At 39.8% G+C, this 21,329-nt stretch overlaps 1 protein-coding gene across 1 annotated transcript in view; it reads left to right on the top strand.

Moving 5' to 3' along the window:
• VPS45 (vacuolar protein sorting 45 homolog) overlaps positions 1-21,329 on the top strand; it is a 1,242,679-nt gene that overhangs the window by 734,756 nt on the left and 486,594 nt on the right. The window contains exon 14 of the mRNA XM_044075179.1: positions 18,114-18,221. Within this exon, the coding sequence (XP_043931114.1) occupies positions 18,114-18,221 (108 nt within the window). The remainder of the gene's footprint in view (positions 1-18,113; positions 18,222-21,329) is intronic.

The following is a 21,329-nucleotide window of genomic DNA, read 5'->3' as shown; positions in this document are numbered from 1 at the left end:
TAGAAGCAATTATTCCACTCATGCCATGTCTACAAAAGGAATTTTTGTGATGGGCACAAGCAAGCCAGCTAAACAAAGGCATGTCTTTCAACAAACCTCAAGCAAGCCAAACCATTACAACAGACGCCTCAGATCATGGATGGGGGGCGCACATGGAAAGCAGATGCATTCAAGGGCAATGGGCACCCCGGGAATTACATCTGCACATCAATCAAAAAGAGATGCTGGCAGTGATTCATGCCATAGAGGCCTTCGGAAAATTTCTTCAGCAAGGTCATCTGCTAATAAAGACAGACAACACCACTGTTATGTGGTACATAAACAAACAGGGAGGCACCCATTCTTACCCCCTCTGCAGACTAACAATGACCCTTTGGGAAAAGTCCCTGAAACTGAACATACAGTTGCAATCCCAGTTTGTTCCAGGCAAGGACAATGTTCTGGCGGACAGTCTAAGCAGAAACATTATGCACCCGCACGAATGGATGTTGCATCCAGACATTTTTTCACAAATAACTCATGCATGGGGAAGGCCGGACATAGATCTCTTTGCCTCACACCACAATCATCATCTGAAGAAGTTCTGCTCAAGGACACACCATCCTCAAGCCTGGAGAATGGATGCTCTCTCCTTCAGCTGGAATTCTCTAACAATCTATGCATTCCCACCTCTACCATTAATGACCAAGGTGTTACTGAAGATCAAAGCAGAACAACCGAAAGGCATTTTGATAGCTCCAGACTGGCCGAGACAGCACTGGTATCCATTACTAAGGAGCATAGCTCGCACCAAGCCGTGGCCCCTGCCTCAATGGCCTCTGCTTATAACTCAGCACAATTACAGGACTGTTCATCCCAACCTGCAAACATTGCAACTGACAGCTTGGAGGGTTCCATGACTTCTCCCCATATCTCTCTCTCTCCAAAAAAGTTCAAAAGATCTTACTGGAAGCACGCAGGCCTTCCACCAGAAAAACTTATTCAGCCAAATGGAAGAGATTCAACATCTGGAATGCCAACAAGGGTCAGGATGCATCAGTAATGAACATCCCACAGATACTAGAATACTTGGCAGAAATGCTTCACAATGGCCTTTCATATTCTTCCATAAAAATACACGCTTCAGCAATTTCAGCAAAATACAACTGTGATCCACCTGTGTTTTCACATCCTTTGCTAAGACAGTTTCTAAGAGGGATAAAGAATATCAAACCTCCAAGAAAACCACCAGTGCCTGCATGGGACCTCAACTTCGTCTTGGAAAAATGAACTCTTTCTCCTTTTGAGTCAGCAGCATCTTCAGAATTGCAATTTCTCTCCTGGAAAACAGTTTTCCTGTTGGCAATTACTTCAGCAAGAAGGGTCTCGGAGATGCAGGCCCTCATGGCAGTACCTCCATTTCTCATTTTCCATCAGGACAGAGTCTCTTTAAGAACCAATCCTTCATTCATGCCAAAAGTGATATCCAGGGTTTCTCTAAATCAAGCAATTCACCTGCCTACTTTCTTTCCCAATCCTCAAAATAAAGGAGAAAAGCTTCTGCACACTTTGGACATACACAGACAATTGCGCCATTACTTGGACAGAACAAAGGCCAACAGAAAGTCTGACCAACTATTTGTAGCTTACGCTGCTGGAGTACATGGAAAGGCAATTTTCAAACAAACAATTTCAAAATGGATTGGAAACTGCATCAGATTCTGCTACTCTTTCCATGGAAAAGGTGTGCCAGCCAATATCAGGCCACACTCCACCAGAGCTACAGCCACCTCCACAGCCTTTCTAAGAGGAGTGGCTACAAAGGACATTCTAGAAGCTGCTACATGGAGCTCCGTGCATACATTTTCCAAACATTACAACCTGCCTTTATATTCCAGATCCCAAGCAGGCTTTGCTTCTGCAGTCCTGCAGGGCATTTTAGCTACACCATCCTTATCTTAGATCCTACCACCCCCAGCTTGGCTATGGTATTCAACCCATATGTCAGGACTGCAGTTGCATTCTTGAAGGACATAGTACAGTTTTGTACCTACCATAAATGTAGATGTCCGATAGATATGCAACTGCAGTCAGGTTTTCCCTCCCTCCTACCCCTCTGTAATTCTCTTTTTTGGGTCCACTCCCCCTTTTCAAATTAGCTGGGGATAGCATTTATGGTGTATCTGTTTATTACTGTTGTGCATGTCTGGAATTTTATCCATTCTCTAAATTTAGCCTTCCTTGGAGGGCATCTGGGGCAAGAAACACTGAAGAAGATGGCGTCGGCTGATGCTTTTATACCCCAGCCGCTCTGACGTCGGGGAAGAGGCGACATCAGCCGCCGACCCAGACTTTGGAACTGTCGATCAAGGGCTGCCTGAAGCAGGACAACCCATATGTCAGGACTGCAGTTGCATATCTATCGGACATCTACATTTATGGTAGGTACAAATCTGTACTTTCCTTTGGTCCACTGGTCATACAGCATATGTGAAAAATCAGTAGTACCTCCATTTGCAAAAATACAGTGGTACCTAAAGAGCCTGTGGAGTGGCATTCATATCCCCAAGAGAAGGTACAACCAGTCTTGCCATGCATACAAAAAGATTTTACTTGGTGGCTTCTTAAATTAGGGATAAGGGGGGGATACCTTTTCATCTGCACCCCACAGTCAAAGCCTGAATATTGCTGCACTGGATGTAGCTTGGAGGTCCTCAAGGTATAGAGTTAGTGGACCCAGAAACAGTGAAATTAACTTATCAGTGTCAGAAAGATGTTATTAGTGGTGCTAGCTCTGAAGGTGTTCAAACAGGTTTGAAATACAAGGTTTCTTAATTGACTGCAGACAACAAAACTGTTTTATGATACATAAACAAGTGTGGCAGTAACGCACTCCTATCCCCTTTGTAGACTAGTCAAGCAAGCCTAAGAGGTTAGCCTTGCAGTCTGAGATGAGTCTTAGACCCTTGTAATTTCACTCCAAACTCAACAGTACTGTGGAAGGTGCTAGCAGATGATCTGATAATGAGTGACATCTAAACAATGCCATCTTCAGCAGTCTTAACAGTAGCTAATGACAAAATAGACAGACTTCTTCAGTCTGACAGAAAGTCATGAACTTTGCAAGTTCTGTGCAAGGCTACCATGCAAAAAAGTGTGGTAGATGGGAAAACCTATTTTTGTGCTCATACCCCCTAATTCCTCTACTTTTAAGAATTTCAGAGAAAGTGAGGTTTGAAAAGTCCTGAATCATTCTCCCTTCTGCTTCCTGGATGAGGCAATATTGGTTCTCACTCCTAGTGCAGCACTGTACCTATTATAGTGGACTAGTTGAACTTTAGTCAGCAGCCCTGGAAAACCCAAACTTCTGCATCAGGCTCACAGCATGGAAGATCTGACAGTGTTTATGAGTAAGCTCAAGATGTGCATGAAAATATATATGGCAAAATATAGCAGATTCTCCTTTTGGTGCATTAAATAGTCCCAAAACTCCAATTTGGTATGGCTTTCCCTTGTTTTGTCCCATCTGTCAAACATTTTTGCTGCAGGACTTTCCTTTCAACCATTTCAACATGCCTGCTTCTGAATCTGCTATTTGTAGGCCACATGCTTTTAGAACGGTTCCTTAAAGGGGTACATCTTCTTCATCCAACAGGGAGGGTGTGTCCTTCCTCTTTGGAACGTGTAGTTTGTTTTAGGAAAAATTAACCTTGGATTCAATTGAATCAGACTTTAGATTTCCTTACAGTTTTATCCTGGAATACTTCACTTCTGGTGACTATTATTTCTTGCAGAAGGATCTTGAAATTGCAGGCCTTAATGTGCAGAGATCCATTTAGGGTAAGCTTGAGGACCAACTGTTTTCTCATGCTAAAAGTTGCCTCAGAGATCACCCTTAATCAAAATAATAAACTGCCTGTCTTTTTCAGATCCTGATAATAGAAGTAAGAGAATCCTGCATCTTTTTGATGTACACAGGCATCTCAGATAATAGAGAGAGAACCTGAAGGCATTGCAAAAACAGACACTTTCTAAATTGCTGGCTAAGTGCACTTGTGTTTTTTTCTAAAAATCATGTAAAACTGTTACGATTGGTTAAGTGCACTCTGCCAGGACTGCTGCCACCTCTGCGGCCTTTTTCAAGAATGTCTCTTCCCAAATTACATGCAGGATAATCTTGTGTATTTTCATCCACACGTTTTCCAGACATAAGTGACATCTAATCTAGTGGCAGAGAAGGATTTGGCTTGGCCATCTTGCAGGTCCTGTCCTGGTGGGTATTTCTTTGTTTATCTTCACATATGTCATGAATGCTGCTGTAGTAGTAATCCCATGAGAAGGACCTAATACAGTTGTGTGAGTGCAGTCAACATAACAAATGTTTACAGAGAATCATTGTTGCAATACTGGCTTTCACCAGTGTTCACCCTTATAGTCTATTTACTTCTTAAATCTACATTACTCTGGTGGGGCAGGTGTCAGGAGATGCTTTCATTCTCCTTCCCTTTGTTGCACCCAAAAATAAATTAATTAAATTGGGGGTAGAGGAACTTCTTCCTCTGCTGGCATATCCCTCCTTCTTTCATTCACTGGCTAAAATTAACAGAAAGTGATGCAGTTTGATTGTGCCCTTTATCTTCCTGGCACTGGGAAAGGACCAGCCCATACCCCAACATCTGTGGGGTTATTGGAGTCTGGCTGGACAGGTGGATATTATCTATGGCTAAATTCCATATGACATGACTGCTACTGCAACAGTGATCCTATCTGAACATTTACTGCTTTGGTGAGTTTACTTACACAGCTGTACTTTTCTGTACATGTACTTATCTTGCATGGAATAACCCATTTGTAGCTTTTTAATTTTTGAATGTCTTCTTCTTGGTATCACTACTTGTTTTCTGGTAACTTAGATTGTCCACTTCACTTAGACAACAGCCAGAGAAAGATGAGTAGGCATGTGTGTGTGTATGTCCCTCGATGGTGGGATCATTTGCTTTGTGTTGCTTCTCAATCACTGCTCCTCACTACATATGCCATATCTAATTTGTGAAAACAGCTACTTGCCCTTGTTATGACATTTTTTCTCACTGTTTTGTCACATAGTAGGCTCATTCCTTATTTTATTTGCAGTATCTTATCTGTATGGACTAGAAAGTTAACACCTTCCAATTAATAAGTCTCAGATGTGTTGCTTTTGTAGTATACAGGATTACTGCAGTGGGCAAAGCACAGTGATTTTTGGCAATGGGCACGGATGTTCTTCGTGTTTCACTGTTGCAGTAATTATATTTGGGAAATCTGCTGGCAGGTTGCCTTCAGTCGGCCTGAATAACAAAGTCTTGGGTCCTGCGTTGGTTGCTGTCTCCTCTTCCATGACGTCAGGTCGTCAGGGGTGTAAAACATGCAGCCGACGCCATTTTATTCAGTCTTTCTTGCCGCGCGGTGCCCGAAGCAGAAGCAGTTTGCAAGTGCTGGTCGGCCGACTCTTGAAATTTTCGCATTCGAGTTTCAGAACTGAAGTCTTCAAACTAAAGTGAAGTACCCCGTTGAGGAAACTTTTTCTTGCTCCTTACTGATGTCATAAGGATTTTCATTTGTACTGTATTCCTTGCCTAGGCCCAGATCACAACTTGCCTTGCAGTCGGTTTTGTGCTAGATTTAACCAACACACTATTAAGCGTCAGTATATTTTTGCTACTAAATATTTTGGTTCAAGATTTAATTATCCTGAAATGTTGTCAGTTAGCAATCTGACTACTGGAGTTCACAAAAAACACAAAGAAAAAGAGACAGACCGCCGAGGTCCAAAACCGACGACGAAGCTTCTCCTAAGCCAGACGCCGGTACTCAGTGAGGTGCTTTCGCAGCCCCTGATACCTGCTACTTTTGAGTCGCAGGCCTCTACCGAGACCCATTCGGAGTCCGGTATGCCGTGAGATTCTCGGAGTATCGAACCCGCGGATGTCTCTCCCTTGGATGGGTCCGGAGCCACTGAGCAGGCACCGGCTTCTGAGGGTGTTTTCAGGCCCTCTACATTTTTATATTAAACCGACGCCAGCCTCAAAAACAAGGTCAAAAACATCTTCTGTGTCTAAAAACTGACACAGGAGCCACGTGCTCATGCCCCTATGCCTAAAAAACAGATGATCAAAATGGCTGAGGATTTAATTACCTTGATCAGGGGTTCCCAACCTCCCCCCCAGCTAAGAGGCCTAGGCAAGGCACCGATTATGAATCTTCAGATCAGGTTTCCATTTCTTCTGATTCCTCTTCTGTTCAGGAATTTTCTCTTCCACTCTATGAGGATTCTGATGCAGAGTAATCAATCCCATCTGCATCTCCTCCTGAGGATTACTCTTTTGGAGGGACTTTACATACTTTAAGGGAACATTTTCATTGGGAGAGTCAGGACTTCTCTGAATCAAAAAAGAGGCTTAGGGATTTCGTTCTTCTTCCTTAGCATAGGCCTTTGGCAATACCTCCTGTATTAGACATTTTTGATGTGTTTTTTGGGATCAAGCATGGCTCCTGATTCCCTGTCTCTGGCTCCTAGTAAGTCAGACAGATATTACAGGATTCCTGACCCTCACGAATTTCTATTCAGAAATCCTGCTGCTGATCCTGAGACTATTTCTCAGGGTCCCAAGTGTGTAAATGCCTCTACAGCCAAACATCCTACCCCCTCTGACAGAGATTCCAGGGTGCTGGATAGGTGGGGAAAGAAGGTTCATAGGTTGGTACTAGGTTATCAGCCCTAGGGCCTATACAAGCCTAGCCATAACAATTCCCTGGCTATTTCTTCCCACACTATTTACTTCCCTGGACCCTTGTCTAGCAGGGCAACTGACGTGATCCCCAGGGTGAATTTCCTTTCTCCCATCCAATCATCAAGGTTCTTTTTGAAGAGGGCCAAAGAGGCACTCTGCTTGACATGTATGGGCAATCTATTCCAGTGTCCGGGGAGTCTCTGGGTCAGGAACCTATCCCTCCAGCATGTTTTGTTTATTGTGATGACAAGGTTTAGAGATCCCTGGAGCGTGTGGCTCTGAGGAATTAGGATTTTTTTAAGTGTAGCATGTCCAACAGTTCTGGGTTTGGCATGGCCTTGTATGTTAACCAGAGATCACTTCTGAGTAGACTATATGCAACAGAGTATAGCTGGAGTTTTTTAAGGTGGTCAGCATAGGGCATCTGCTTTAGGCCTGTGATTCTTTTAGTGAGGTATTTCTGCGGCCTTTCCAGTTGTTGCAAATGTCTTGGGAAATACATACCAAATGGGGCGTTGTATTCTATAATGGGTCTAATGAGGGATGAGTACAGTGGGACAATGACCTCTTTTTTTCTGGATGAAAAGCCCTTAGTGATGAGGTGTGCCACATAGAATGATTTCCTGACACTTGTGGCGATGTGGTTATCGACGTTGAGACCACTGGTTTATATATCTGCAACCTTGGCAATAATAGGTTCATACTAGGCTATCTGCCCTAGGGCATTTATAAGCCTAGCCAGAGTGTGTTTGGCTTTCGCCACCCATTTTAAATGAATTTTGCTATGCCCTTTTTCGAGGTTAGTATACTGTGCCTCTGCCTAACAGTGACACAGAAGTGATACCCGGGGTAAACCTACGATCTCCTATCCACTCATCAAGATTCCTCTTGAAGAGAGTCAATGAGGGACTCTGCCTAACCTGGACTGGGATATTCCAGAGGGAAGTGAGCCTCTGAGTTATGAATCTGTCCCTCCAGCATGTCCTATTTATTTCAGTGCTGAAGTTCAAGTCTCTTGAGCGCGTAGCTCGATGGGATTTGGATGTTCTGAGGTGCAGCATGTCCATTGATTCCGGGTTGGACATGGCTTTATACATCAGGCACAGATCGCCTCTGAGCAGGTGGTATGCCACTGAGTAGAGCTGGAGTTTCTTTAACCGGGCAGCATATGGCATCTGTTTGAGCCCTTTGATCCTCTTGGTGAGGTACTTTTGGGGTCTTTCCAGTTGCTGCAGGTGTCTGGCAAGGTACATCCCAAAAGGGGCATTGTACTCAATTATGGACCTGATGAGGGATGAGTAAAGAGGCACGATGACCTCCCCTGATCTAGATGTGAATCCCTTCATGATTAGGTGGGCTATATAAAATATTTTCTAACCACTTTGGCCACGTGGTTTTCAAATGAGAGATTGCTATCAACTTGGGTCCCCAGGTCCCTAATTACTTCTTCCGTACTTAATGGATTACCACCTATGTGGTAATTAGGGCTTTAAACTGCCAGTTTCATGTGCTTAAATATCAGCAGCATGTTATGGTCTTGCTGAAACAGAAAATGATGTTGATTTCTGATTGTGTGGAAAATAAAGAGTTACAGGAATTATTGCATTCAGCAGAACAGGTTGGAAAGCATACTTTGCAATGTGGTTTTGATTCCTTGGAGGCCTCTTGTAGGGCCGCCGTTACTGGATCTGTGATTAGAAGGCATGCCTGGCTCAAGGAGCAAAATCTGCCTGATCATGTTAAAGCTAAATTGTTGGATGCCCCTTTGCAGCATGATACTCTGTTTGGTAATAAGGCAGAAGAGGTTTTAAAGAAAATGGAAGACAAAACTAAATCTATGCAAACTGTAAAAGATTTCTTGCAAGTGCAGCCACCCAGGTTCAGTAGACACTATCCTACTAAAATTGGTCCTTTGTCCAACAGAGCCACTCAAGGCAAATCCAGGCGCTCAAAAGGCTCCAGATAACAATCACAGGGTTCTTACAGGTCAAAGCAATGGGGTGCCTCCACCTCCAAAACTGGAATGAACAAAGCACAACCCTACAGTAAGCAGTCTCAATGACTTTCCTCTACCATCACCTTTTGGCAGCCCCCTTGGGGGGGGAAACTAGCACTTCATGCTCAAAATTGGCAGTTAATTACCCCAGGACAAGTGGGTATTAAACATAGTATCCCAGGGGTACAGATTTAATTTCCGTACTTTGGCAGTTCCAAATGGATGGCCTGATCTGCCATGAAACCAGTGGGCAGAGGCCCAGAAACAAGTCATGTCCCTCATGGATATGGGGGATATTCAACCGGTACCAGAAAAGGAAAAAGGATAAGGTTTTTATTCAAGACTTTTCCTGGTATCCAGAAAAGACAATTCATGGTGTCCAGTACTGGACTTACCGATTTTGAACACGTTCCTGGACATTCCAAAATTCAAAATGCTGACTTTGCAACAGCTACTGCCTATGCTAGGCAAGAATGCTTGGTTAGTAACTCTAGACTTAAAAGATGTATACCTGCATATCCCAGTAAGGGAATCATGTAGAAGATACCTCCACTTCAAAGCAGGTTTTTTGCATTACCAATTCTCTGCACTGTCCTTTGGCTTATCTACTGCGCCCAAGGTCTTTACAAAGTGCCTGGCACCAGTAATTGCATTTTGCAGACAAAGAAGCATACAAATTTATCCTTATCTGGACGACTGTCTCATTCAAGCAGAGGACAAAGACACTCTTCTTCAACATCGGCATTTGTGAAAAGGCTTCTAGCATGCCTAGGGTACACACCGTAAATGAAAAGAAATCACAACTGGTACCCTCTCAAATTATTACATTCCTGGGTGCAAGCTTGAATACAACTGCCCAGATGGCTTACCCTTACGCCAGACAAACAAAGGCAACTGACAACATACTTCAAACAAATGACAACAAAAACCCAGTTATCTGCAAGACAAATTCTGCAGGCTTTGGGGGTTCATAGCATCCTGCATTCTACTAATTCCATATGCGAGACTGCATATGAGGAAACTTCAATGGTACCTAAAAAGTTTATGGAGTCAACATTGTCACAGTCTGGAAACAATGATTCCTCTCATTACTTGCCTACAACAGGAGTTTCTTTGGTGGGCAGAGACATGTCACCAAAACAAGGGACTGTCATTCACTCTACCCCCTGCCACCCAAACCCTAACTACATTCGCATCAGACTATGCTTGGGGGACCCACCTGGCGGGGAGATGCATTCAGGGCAAATGGAGCCCAAGCCAAATGCATCTGCATATCAAACAGAAAGAGATGCTAACTGTTCAGAATGAACAAACTCACGAAAAACTTTAAACTTCTCCGAACACCAAAGATCAACTCCACTGATAGTCCGGTTCTAAGTGCCAAAAGTAGTAAGTTGCAATAATCACTAAAATGTCCTTCTTTCAAGGCAAACTTCTTTATTTTACTTTGAACTTTAAATGCGATCACTTTACATGCATTTTTCGTCAGGGCGCCTGCCCCAACTTCATCAGAAAACCAAAGCGCCACAAGCTGAAAATCATTTATATATATACTCTTTAATTAATTAATTGATTAATTAAGATTTAAAATAAAACAGTCTAAACCTAAAAGCAACACCATAAAATACTATGTATGTGTCATTCTATATGCTGTTTGATACTCGACACTATTTAAAATGTATGCACATTATGAAATCAATGTGTGCATTTGCAAATTTGCTTAAAATGTATCTTAAAATATTTGAATGTGTTTAAATATGTTTTTATTATTATTGCCATTGATGCAGCCTATAACACACTACTATTTACTTAAATGATTCAAAAGTAGCTTCAGGTAGGGTGACAAATAACGAAAAGAAGCCTCGGCTCGGACACACTGAGTTTATTTGTAACACAAAATAAAATGAAATGAAGTACGTTAAGCGCTTTCATCTGAGACCAGACTTCTTCAGAACGTACAACAAACTACTCCAATTGTTTAAATAGATCATCTGACCCAAAATTGACGCCAAAAATTTCCTGCAGTGCAATGATACTCAAATACTTATATAAAAATACACATTGATAAAACTACTAAATGTCACTGTATAAATGGTAATAATACATATACTAAAAACATAAAATTACTACATAATATTTGTACAAACATATATATAACTTAAAAATGTAAACATATATATATAATTAATATAACAACTTGAATGGTGTATGATCTATGATCAACCTTTTGCCCTATTAAAATGCCTAAATGTAACCCTAATAAATAATGGAGGCTTGAAATGCATGCTCCTTAATAATCCTTAGCATTAACTGTATAATATAAGGCTATATTGCTGTACAATTACAACAGTTGTGAACATAGTAGACATGGTAGTCGAAACACCTATCCACTACCTATTTTTTCAAAATTAAAAATGGTTTTATACTGATGTTATCGTTAATACCTGGAAAGTTTGTTGCATCAGAAATAATCTGCCACCTACTTTCTTTCAATCCAAGCAAAGCTTTGATGTTACCCCCATATGGTGATTGTTCCACCTTATCAATAATATGAAACAAAAATGAATCATTACCATTTATACAGTGACATTTAGTAGTTTTATCAATGTGTATTTTTATACAAGTATTTGAGTATCATTGCACTGCAGGAAATTTTTGGCGCCAATTTTGGGTCAGATGATCTATTTAAACAATTGGAGTAGTTTGTTGTACGTTCTGAAGAAGTCTGGTCTCAGATGAAAGCGCTTAACGTACTTCATTTCATTTTATTTTGTGTTACAAATAAACTCAGTGTGTCCGAGCCGAGGCTTCTTTTCGTTATTTGTCACCCTACCTGAAGCTACTTTTGCATCATTTAAGTTGTTGCTGTTATTGGGGAGGATTGGTCAGCTGCCGAAGGTATGGAAAACAACGAAGGCACTCAGGCTCTATCGGACCAGAGTGAGTTAGCATCCATTCGTAATGAATTAAGCACACTTAAGGAGGAGATGACCAAGCTTATGGAGCTGGTAGGACGCTCCATTGCTATTGGCAGTATTGACGCCAAACGTTCTTTGCGGTGCAGACAAACTTCATTCACGTCTAGTGGGGAACGAACGGAAAGGAATGATCTGTTAAACTCTTCGATTGTGTTAAGGATCGATGCGAGCACGCAAATAGCGATCCCAAATGGGCAAGGTAGCCCTATGGACAATGTATTATCTACTACCAAACAACGCGGTGAGGAATTGAGGAGGGAACGCGGCAGCAAGTCGCTATCAGAAGATTTCACATTTGACTTTAGTTTATTTCAAACAAGGGAAGACAATGACCGTCTAGGTGCTCGTCCTAAACGGACAGCACCAACCAGGACTTACGCAGCTAGTACCAAAAACTATATGGACTCTAATAAAGGTATAGATTTACATACAAGTCCTTATGTTATAAAATCAGTACGTAGCAACGTACCGGGTAATAAGAATAGACGTTACAGTGGTAACAATTGTGTTTTTGATAGATTTTTAAATGATGAATATAATTTTGACAGATACAACAAACACGAAGCTAATCACAATGTTAGAACTGAAAGTGTGAATGAGTACGTTGCTAAAAATAACATTAAGGATAAAATATACCTGATGGGCAAAAAGCTTGTTACAATTAAGAACATAAAAATTGAAAATGCTTATTTTAGCAAATGTTTAATGTTACATGTTGTGCCTAAGGGTATCAGGTTTTTTAAATTACCCATGGGACATGATTTTAATGATGATACCATCAATGAATTTAACAAGTTATTCGATAGTTTTGGTTTTGATTATCTTAAGATGTTAATACAGAAAAATGATGAAAAGTTATCTAATCTCATTACAGAAGTAGACAGGTTAAATGGTGAAATTCTGAATGACAGGTTGTTTAACCAGTGGAATGAATTATATGATAAGCAATTTGCTGATGCAGATAAGAAAGCTATAGCAATACATCAAAGGAAAGAAAAGAAATTAATTAGAGATGTTGATTTATATGCTAACAATAGGGCTTATGTATGGCCAAAACAGAATGTCAGCAAGCAGTATTATACTGAAAAGTTACCGGGCACTGATAGGAGGGACAATGATGAATTATATCAGCAGGGAGTTTACCATTCATCAAAAAACTTTTACGGGGCAAGGAACAGGAAATGGAGATAAATGAACTGCATATAGTCAGGACCCACCAACAACAGAGCGATGTACATGAATCAATTGAGGATGCGTCAAATAAACTACATACGGATGCATCTATTTTGATAGATGATGCCAAGACCATGGACAGGGTAGAAGACTATGTTAATGATTCTAACGCAGTATTTTTAGATAATACAGACAAAAAGGACAACATATTATTTACCAAAAATGGGTTCAATGTATTTAATTACACAAATTATAATATTACAGATGAATTCATTAGTTTATTTTCCAAGGGGATGAAGTTCATACCCACTGTACGTTTCAATCTTGTTGACACTATCATGGAAGTAAAGTTATACTGCAGGAGATTGAATTTAGCATTATTCTTTGACCAGCAGTCCAAAGGGACAGAATTAAATATACATAGTGATTTGAGAAAGAAAAGCACTTTTATACCTCCTAGCAACCCCAACATTCAATTGTTTGAGAAAACGGTGTGCAGTGATATGTACAAATTTAAAGCTATGGACAACAATACAGAGTTCAACCTTACTAAGATAGAACAAGAATGCCTTACAGAATTTATCAATAACAGGCAAGTTAGATTGATGAAACCCGACAAGGGTGGAGGCATTGTTATGATCAACACTGCGGACTATATTAGGGAGATACAGAACATTTTATACAACTCAGGGAATTATGAAAAAATATCATCCAATGAAATCAATATTGGACATAGGAGGGCAGACATGGCTTTGGAAGAATACTGGCTTGACAAGAGGATCACAAGTGAGATATATGAGTACATGAAAGTTGAATATCCGGTGTTAGCCACTATTGTGGGAATTCCTAAGGTGCACAAAAATTTAGAACATCCACCTTTTAGGCCTATCATTTCAGGCAGTAGGTCCAAAACATTTCCCTTAGGTAAAGTTATAGACACATGGGTCAAACCAGTATATAAGGTTACACCACATCTTATTAAGGACTCATGGACATTTTTATCACAACTAACCCCACAGATATGGAAAAAGGAATTAAGATTTTTAACCATCGATGTGATCGATTTATTCTCTTGTATCCCTAAGGATGTAGGGCTAGAGTATTTTTCTAATAGTCTAAGAAAGAAGACAAATATGAGTTGGGATAGAGTTTGTCTTATAACGGATATGATGGGTGTGATACTTGAGAGTAATTATATTCAGTTCCAAGGCGAGTTATTCAAGCAAACCAGAGGCGTGGCCATGGGTGCATCTTGTGCCCCGATTTTTGCCAACATGGTAATGCTGGAATGGGAATCTGAATATATTTTTAAATCTGAATTTTATCAGTACATTAGGTACTATACCAGATTCCTAGATGATTTGTTTATATTATGGGATGGCCCGTTGGCGGAAATAGACAAATTTATAAATTATATCAACAGCACAACAGAATTTTTGAGATTCACCCATGTTATAAAGGAAGAAGGAATAGCATATCTCGACACATATATAAGTCAAGGGGACACCGGCTTCAAGTCTTGTATCTATAGAAAGGACACGTTTTCCAATGACTATTTGTCATACTCCAGCAACCATCCCAAGCATGTATTTAAAAATATTTACAAAGGCCAATGTATAAGAGCAGCCCGGATGTGCTCAACAAAAGATACTATGATGAGAGAAATAGATCTAATCAAAACTATGTTCTTAAATCGGGGGTACCCCAAGAAAGTTTTAAATGGGATTAATAAATATATAATAGAAGAATGGGGAAATAAGTACAAACCCTTATTAGGAGATAATATCAACATTATTATCAAGGGAGAACATATGTCATCTGAGCATGGTCTAAGGGTATGCGTATTGACTTATTCACCTATAGTTAAATACATAGAAAATTGTTTAAAGGAGAGATGGAATCAATTTGTAGTCAATAGGGAATCTATGTCCATTTTAGGAATCTATGTCCATTTTAGGTATGGATATGAAAATAGTATACAAGACAGGATTCAATATTAAAAAATTGCTGGAAAGTTCAAAAGGTATATCTGCTAGAGTCAATAAACATACGACCAAATGTGGACATTGCAATCAATGCCAACACATTAAAGTTTGCAGAGGTACCAGGTTAAATAATATAAATTCAACATTTTTACCAAGCATTAATGGCAATTGCAGTTCTACATTTGTGATATATTTGGCTACCTGTGTAGCATGCAATGCATTCTACATAGGTAAGACAGAAAGACATTTTAAAAGACGTATTTACGAGCATCAGTACGCCATCAGTAAAAAAGACAGTAGGAATGCTTTGTACCGTCATATGGTTAATACTAATGAACGTCATTCATTTTTGTTTCATATTATTGATAAGGTGGAACAATCACCATATGGGGGTAACATCAAAGCTTTGCTTGGATTGAAAGAAAGTAGGTGGCAGATTATTTCTGATGCAACAAACTTTCCAGGTATTAATGATAACATCAGTATAAAATAATTTTTAATTTTGAAAAAATAGGTAGTGGATAGGTGTTTCGACTACCATGTCTACTATGTTCACAACTGTTGTAATTGTACAGCAATATAGCCTTATATTATACAGTTAATGCTAAGGATTATTAAGGAGCATGCATTTCAAGCCTCCATTATTTATTAGGGTTACATTTAGGCATTTTAATAGGGCAAAAGGTTGATCATAGATCATACACCATTCAAGTTGTTATATTAATTATATATATATTTTTACATTTTTTAAGTTATATATATGTTTGTACATAAATTATGTAGTATTTTTATGTTTTTTTGTATATGAATTATTACCATTTATACAGTGACATTTAGTAGTTTTATCAATGTGTATTTTTATATAAGTATTTGAGTATCATTGCACTGCAGGAAATTTTTTGGCGCCAATTTTGGGTCAGATGATCTATTTAAACAATTGGAGTAGTTTGTTGTACGTTCTGAAGAAGTCTGGTCTCAGATGAAAGCACTTAACGTACTTCATTTCATTTTATTTTGTGTTACAAATAAACTCAGTGTGTCCGAGCCGAGGCTTCTTTTCGTTATTTGTCACCCTACCTGAAGCTACTTTTGCATCATTTAAGTTGTTGCTGTTATTGGGGAGGACTACTATTTACTGTTTCATCTAATTTTGTGTGAATGGTCTACTTTAAAAACATTTCTGACCTACACTCGATGTTAACTATAATACTAATACAACACATAAGAATGTTAAAAACTAAAAGTCCTTGTGCCTGTACACACATTTCATAAATACCCCTCCCTACTTATAGTGTGATTGAAATCTGGTATGTTTGTTTACAAACACATCTTTTAAATAATAATAATAAATTTTAATCAATGATTTTATGCCTAAGGTGGTATCCAGTGTGCCTCTTAACCAGGCCATTCGCCTGCCAACATTTTACCCAAATCCGCAGAACAAGAGGGAGCGGATTCTGCATTCATTGGACGTACACAGACAACTAAGATTCTACTTAAACAAGACCAAATCTCTAAGAAAGTCTGAGCAACTACTCGTAGCATTTGCTGCAGGGTCAGAGGGGAAGCCTATATCAAAGCAGACTATTTATAAGTGGATAAACCACTGCATTTGTTTCTGCTACTTGCACCATGGTAAACCTGTGCCCAAGGGGATCAGATCACATTCCACCAGGGCTGCCTCTACTTCAGCAGCTTTTCTCAAAGGGATTCCAACCAAAGGCATTCTAGAAGCTGCTACTTGGAGCTCTGTTCATACCTTCACAAAGCATTATCATTGCCTCTCTTCTCCAAATCCAGGGCAGGCTTTGTCACTGCAGCTCTGCAGGGCCTTATAGCTGCTCCTGATGCTGTTTTTAGTTCCATCCTCACATCCATAGCTTTGGGATTCTACCTAAATGTGATGACTGCAACAGTGAAACACAAAGAACATAGTACATTTGTGTACACTTACCATAAATGTAGATGTTCGAGTGTATTCACTGTTGCAGTCCTGGTTACCCACCCGCCATCCCCCTTTCTATACCTTTTCTTTCCTTCACTGTGTTGCTAAAAGTGCATTTATATATATTTGTTTTTTTTTTTTTTTTTTTGCTCCCCATTTGGGGGGCACCTGACATCTGGGGCAAGAAAAACTGAATAAAATGGCATTGGCTGCATGTTGTATACCCCTGACGACCTGAGATCATGGAAGAGGAGACAGCAACCAATGCAGGACCTAAGACTTTGCTATTCAGGCCGACTGAGGGTAACCTGCCAGCAGATTACCCAAATGTAATGACTGCAATAGTGAATATACTCGAATATCTACATTTATGGTAAGTGTACACAACTGTATTTTCTGCTCAGTAACACTGTTATTAAAGAAAATACTTCTACAAGGTGTTGATACCTTCATATAGAGACTAGTAATCTTAAAGCACTGGCGATGATATCAGGGAAAAAATGGTGACTGCAAATGTGGTGATACCCATTGCATTTGACTTGACATCGATTTCATAAAAAAAAAGTTTTGAGGATTGTGGTGATAGTCTGCAGGCCGTGGTCACGAAGTCTCGTTTGCAGTCTAGTAATGTGCATGTTTTCAGTCTTGTGGCTCATTGGTCCTGTAGGTCTACTAATCACAGTACTACCTAAACCCTTTTATGTGAAATTGCTTACATGTACAGTTCTTGATGTACATACAAATCAGAATAATCTAGATTGGGTTTTATCTCTGTCTTTGAGACTTTGACTGTATAACTCTGGTTAACAGTGCATATTGACAGATTTTATTTTACCAGAAATAAAGTAACTACATTTTTGAGCTTGACTAGGTGCTGACAGGAACTGAGCATTGGATTCTTATTTGGTCACATGTTTGACGTACAGAGCAGTCTTTTCATTCTTTCAGGCAGTAAAAAGGCCTTGACATAAGGGATCAGTTTTTGCAGACTAACATCAAGGACCATTATCTGTGAAGAAGTGGCAGGAGAAGAAAGGCAGATGTTGCTGGTATTATAAAAAAATCAATTAAGTTGAGTATTTTGCATGAAAGGGCAAGCCACATATTGTTGGCAACTGCTAAGGGACTTGATCACAACCTCAGGCAGAATATGGAAGTGGGGATTTGGAGTGGCCTCACTTGAAAGAGTAATAACTGGTGTATTCTTATTGGAAAAACTATAAAATGCTTTATAAAAATCTCAGAAACTCATTTTTACTCTAATCATGTATATGTTCTTATTTATAGCTGGTTTCTGCAGTGATTGAATATGGTGGAAAGAGGGTCAGAGGAAGTGACCTCTTAAGTCCCAAGGATGCTGTGGCAATCACTAAACAGTTCTTCAAAGGCCTGAAGGTACTGCATAACTAAGATATATCTGCTCATTTCTTTGTTGTACAACTGTGCTTCAGCATATGTTTAAAGCTGTGTTAATTATTTCATTCTACAATTCTGCATTATTTGCTGCCCAGGTTCAAGACTTAAAGATAGCTTTTGCAGTTTGAACTCATGCTACTCTGTCTCCATTCTCTGGCTCTATGGATTTTACAGCAATCTTCTATAATGGTTTCTTCTTAGGTCATCTTACCTGGTTTCACAAACACTGATATAAAATGAGCATGCCCTCATGTTTTTCATTTTTTTAACAATTTCTTAAAATAAAGGATGCTCAGAATGTTAAGTACTGACTGACTTTTTAAATCATTAGAAACTGTTTTCCCCCACTGTTAGCTACAAGCTACCTGTCCTCCTCATCCTTTTGTCTTCACCCATACAGATGGCCAGTAGCCACTGTTTTGGGACAGTTCTGCACAAGGTGTGCATCATAACTGTTTTTTTGCCTTATCAGTCATTACACTACTAGTAATTAATTTGTGGTTGGCTTTGTGATGTGAGAGAGGGAGCCCTGCCTATGACTCAGGCAACTGAGATTTAATTAGCTGGGAGCTGATGTGGGGGGTGGGAATATTTGCCAGAGTGGAAAGTAGCCATTGTGTTGCCAGGATTTTGGAGAGCACAGTGGTGTTCACACCAGGCCGGGGGGTTCAGCCACAGAGGGGGTGACATGTAGCTTGCCCATAGAGGTTGAGCATGGCCTCATAGTGCCTCACTGCATGCTCTCTGAAGGTGAGGTCAAAGGCATATCACCACAAAGGTGGGGATGTGTACCTCTCACAGTCAGGAAAACCTGAGACCGATCCTGGAACCAGCACAGGGGTTAAGGAATTAAATGTCTGACAGGTTTCAGTACTTTGGAGTTTCTTGAGCACGTAGCCTACTTTGCAGCAAATTTCGAGGTTTCAGTATGACACACACACTTCAGTCAACACACCCCTTATCTCTGGTGGCTGAAGAGGAATGAATGAGTCAAATGGCTTGCCAGGAAGGGAGGGAGCTGATGGTTAGTGGGGGACAGGCAGAAAGGAAAAAAAACCCAATAATATGTCCATGAGACATTATCTTTTAGAGAGAACGATAGCAGAAAAAGAATGGATGATAAAAAAGGTACCTGTGACCCAAGGATGTGGGCTTTATACATTCTGTGGATTGCTTTCTTCTCCTTTCTGTCAATGTATGTCAATTTTTCCTTCTGTAGAGCATTTTTTCACTGATACACCCAGCTGTGGGCACTAGAGCCCCACTTGGAAAGTGCCACTCTCATGAAGTGAGAATTTTGCTTCTCTTCACGGGTACCAGCTAAAAACAAATACTTAAAAAAGAAAAACAGCCAACTTCAAGGATGAGAATTTAAAAAATAGATATCATCTTTATATTCTTAATGTGAATTTTTCAAAGGCTATACCCCGTCATGATATTAATCAATAAGAAGTTAATAATCTGGAGCTTGAGTACACAAACTTGGTTTCATATAAGTCTTCCTTTCGAAGTATCCTACATTTAATTTAGAAAGCAAGAAACTAGCTTCAGAGGCAGTAGGAATTATGTAGACACTATAAATGAAAAAGTTATCAGAAGCTTCAGAGCAAAACCTTTAGATGATAGCTTACACTTCTGGGCCATTTTAAAGATGTAGTGACTTTTGGATATTTATTGCTGACCACTGATAAGGTGGGCATGATATTTTCTCTTCCCACTCATTTATTTCAGAAACATTTTATCAACTGAGATGATTCCTTGAAGTCCAAAGTCAGCAGTCCATACAGTGGCTTCTGAGTCTCTGTCCTCCTGACGGTTTAAATCAATAGACATTAAGGCGGGAGGTTCCATACTTCCAACAGCCTTTTCATTGAAAGCCATAGCTAGCTTTATTAATGTCTTTAAGTAAACGAGGACTCATTAACTTAGCAACACTTATGAGAAGGATAACAGCTATTAGCCAACACTAAGAAAATCTATTAAAATTTAGGTCCTCATAGAGCGACACCAGTGCTTTTAGTGACAAGTGTGTCTCTTTCTTGAGAGTTTCATGGATTTCTGTATTATTGTTTTCAGGAAGGATCTTAAACTTGAGAGGCAGTCATTTTTATAGACATAGCTTTATTTACTGAGAATGAGGGGTCCCCCTTCTAATTATATGTTACATGTAATGCTACACCTGGAACACTATATCATAGTCATATAGATAAAGGTGACGTAGATGGGACCCTCCACCCATTCAAATGTTATGTGTAAAGCCATATCTGGAACACTGTATCATAACATTTATATAGATAAAGATGGAGTAGGCAGGACCCCCCCCTTACAGTTATACATTCCATGTAAGGCCACAAAACACTGTATCATAACAGTTATATAGTTAAAGGTGGAATAGGCAACCCCCTCAGTTATACATTACATTGCATGTAAGGCCACATAAACACTATATCCTAACTGTTGTATAGATAAAGGTGGAATAGGCAGCCCCCCCCCAATTTATACATTATATTACATGTAAAGCCACATAACACTATATCATAAGTGTTATATAGATAAAGGTGGAGTAGGCAGCCCCACCCCACCCCGTTATACATTACATGCAAGGCCACATAACCCTGTATCATAACAGTTATAGAGATAAAGGTGAAAGAGGTAGAACTCCCCCTCACTTGTACATATAAGGCATCATAACAGTTATATAGTTAAAGTTGGAGTTGGCAGGACCCCCCCCCTTCCAGTTACACATTATATGTAAGACCAAATAACACTGCATCATAACAGTCATATAGATGAAGGTGGAGTAGGCAGGACCCCTGTTGTTATACATTACATGTAAGGTCACATAACATTGTATCATAACTGTTATATGCAAGGCCACATAACACTATATCATACCCATTACATAGATAAAAATTGAGTAGACAGGACCCATGTCGTTGTACATGACATGTGTAAAGCCAGATAACACTGCATCATAACAGTTATGTAGATAAATGTAGAGTTGGCAACCCCTCGTTATACATTATATGTAAGGCCACATAGCACTGCATCATAACAGTTGTATAGATAAAGGTGGGGTAGGCAGGT

The sequence above is a fragment of the Protopterus annectens genome, chromosome 6.part0, assembly GCF_019279795.1.
Source record: "Protopterus annectens isolate FY-2018-M chromosome 6.part0, PAN1.0, whole genome shotgun sequence".
In the NCBI taxonomy this organism is placed as follows: Eukaryota; Metazoa; Chordata; order Ceratodontiformes; family Protopteridae; genus Protopterus; species Protopterus annectens.
This window is presented reverse-complemented; position numbering and strand designations above follow the sequence as displayed.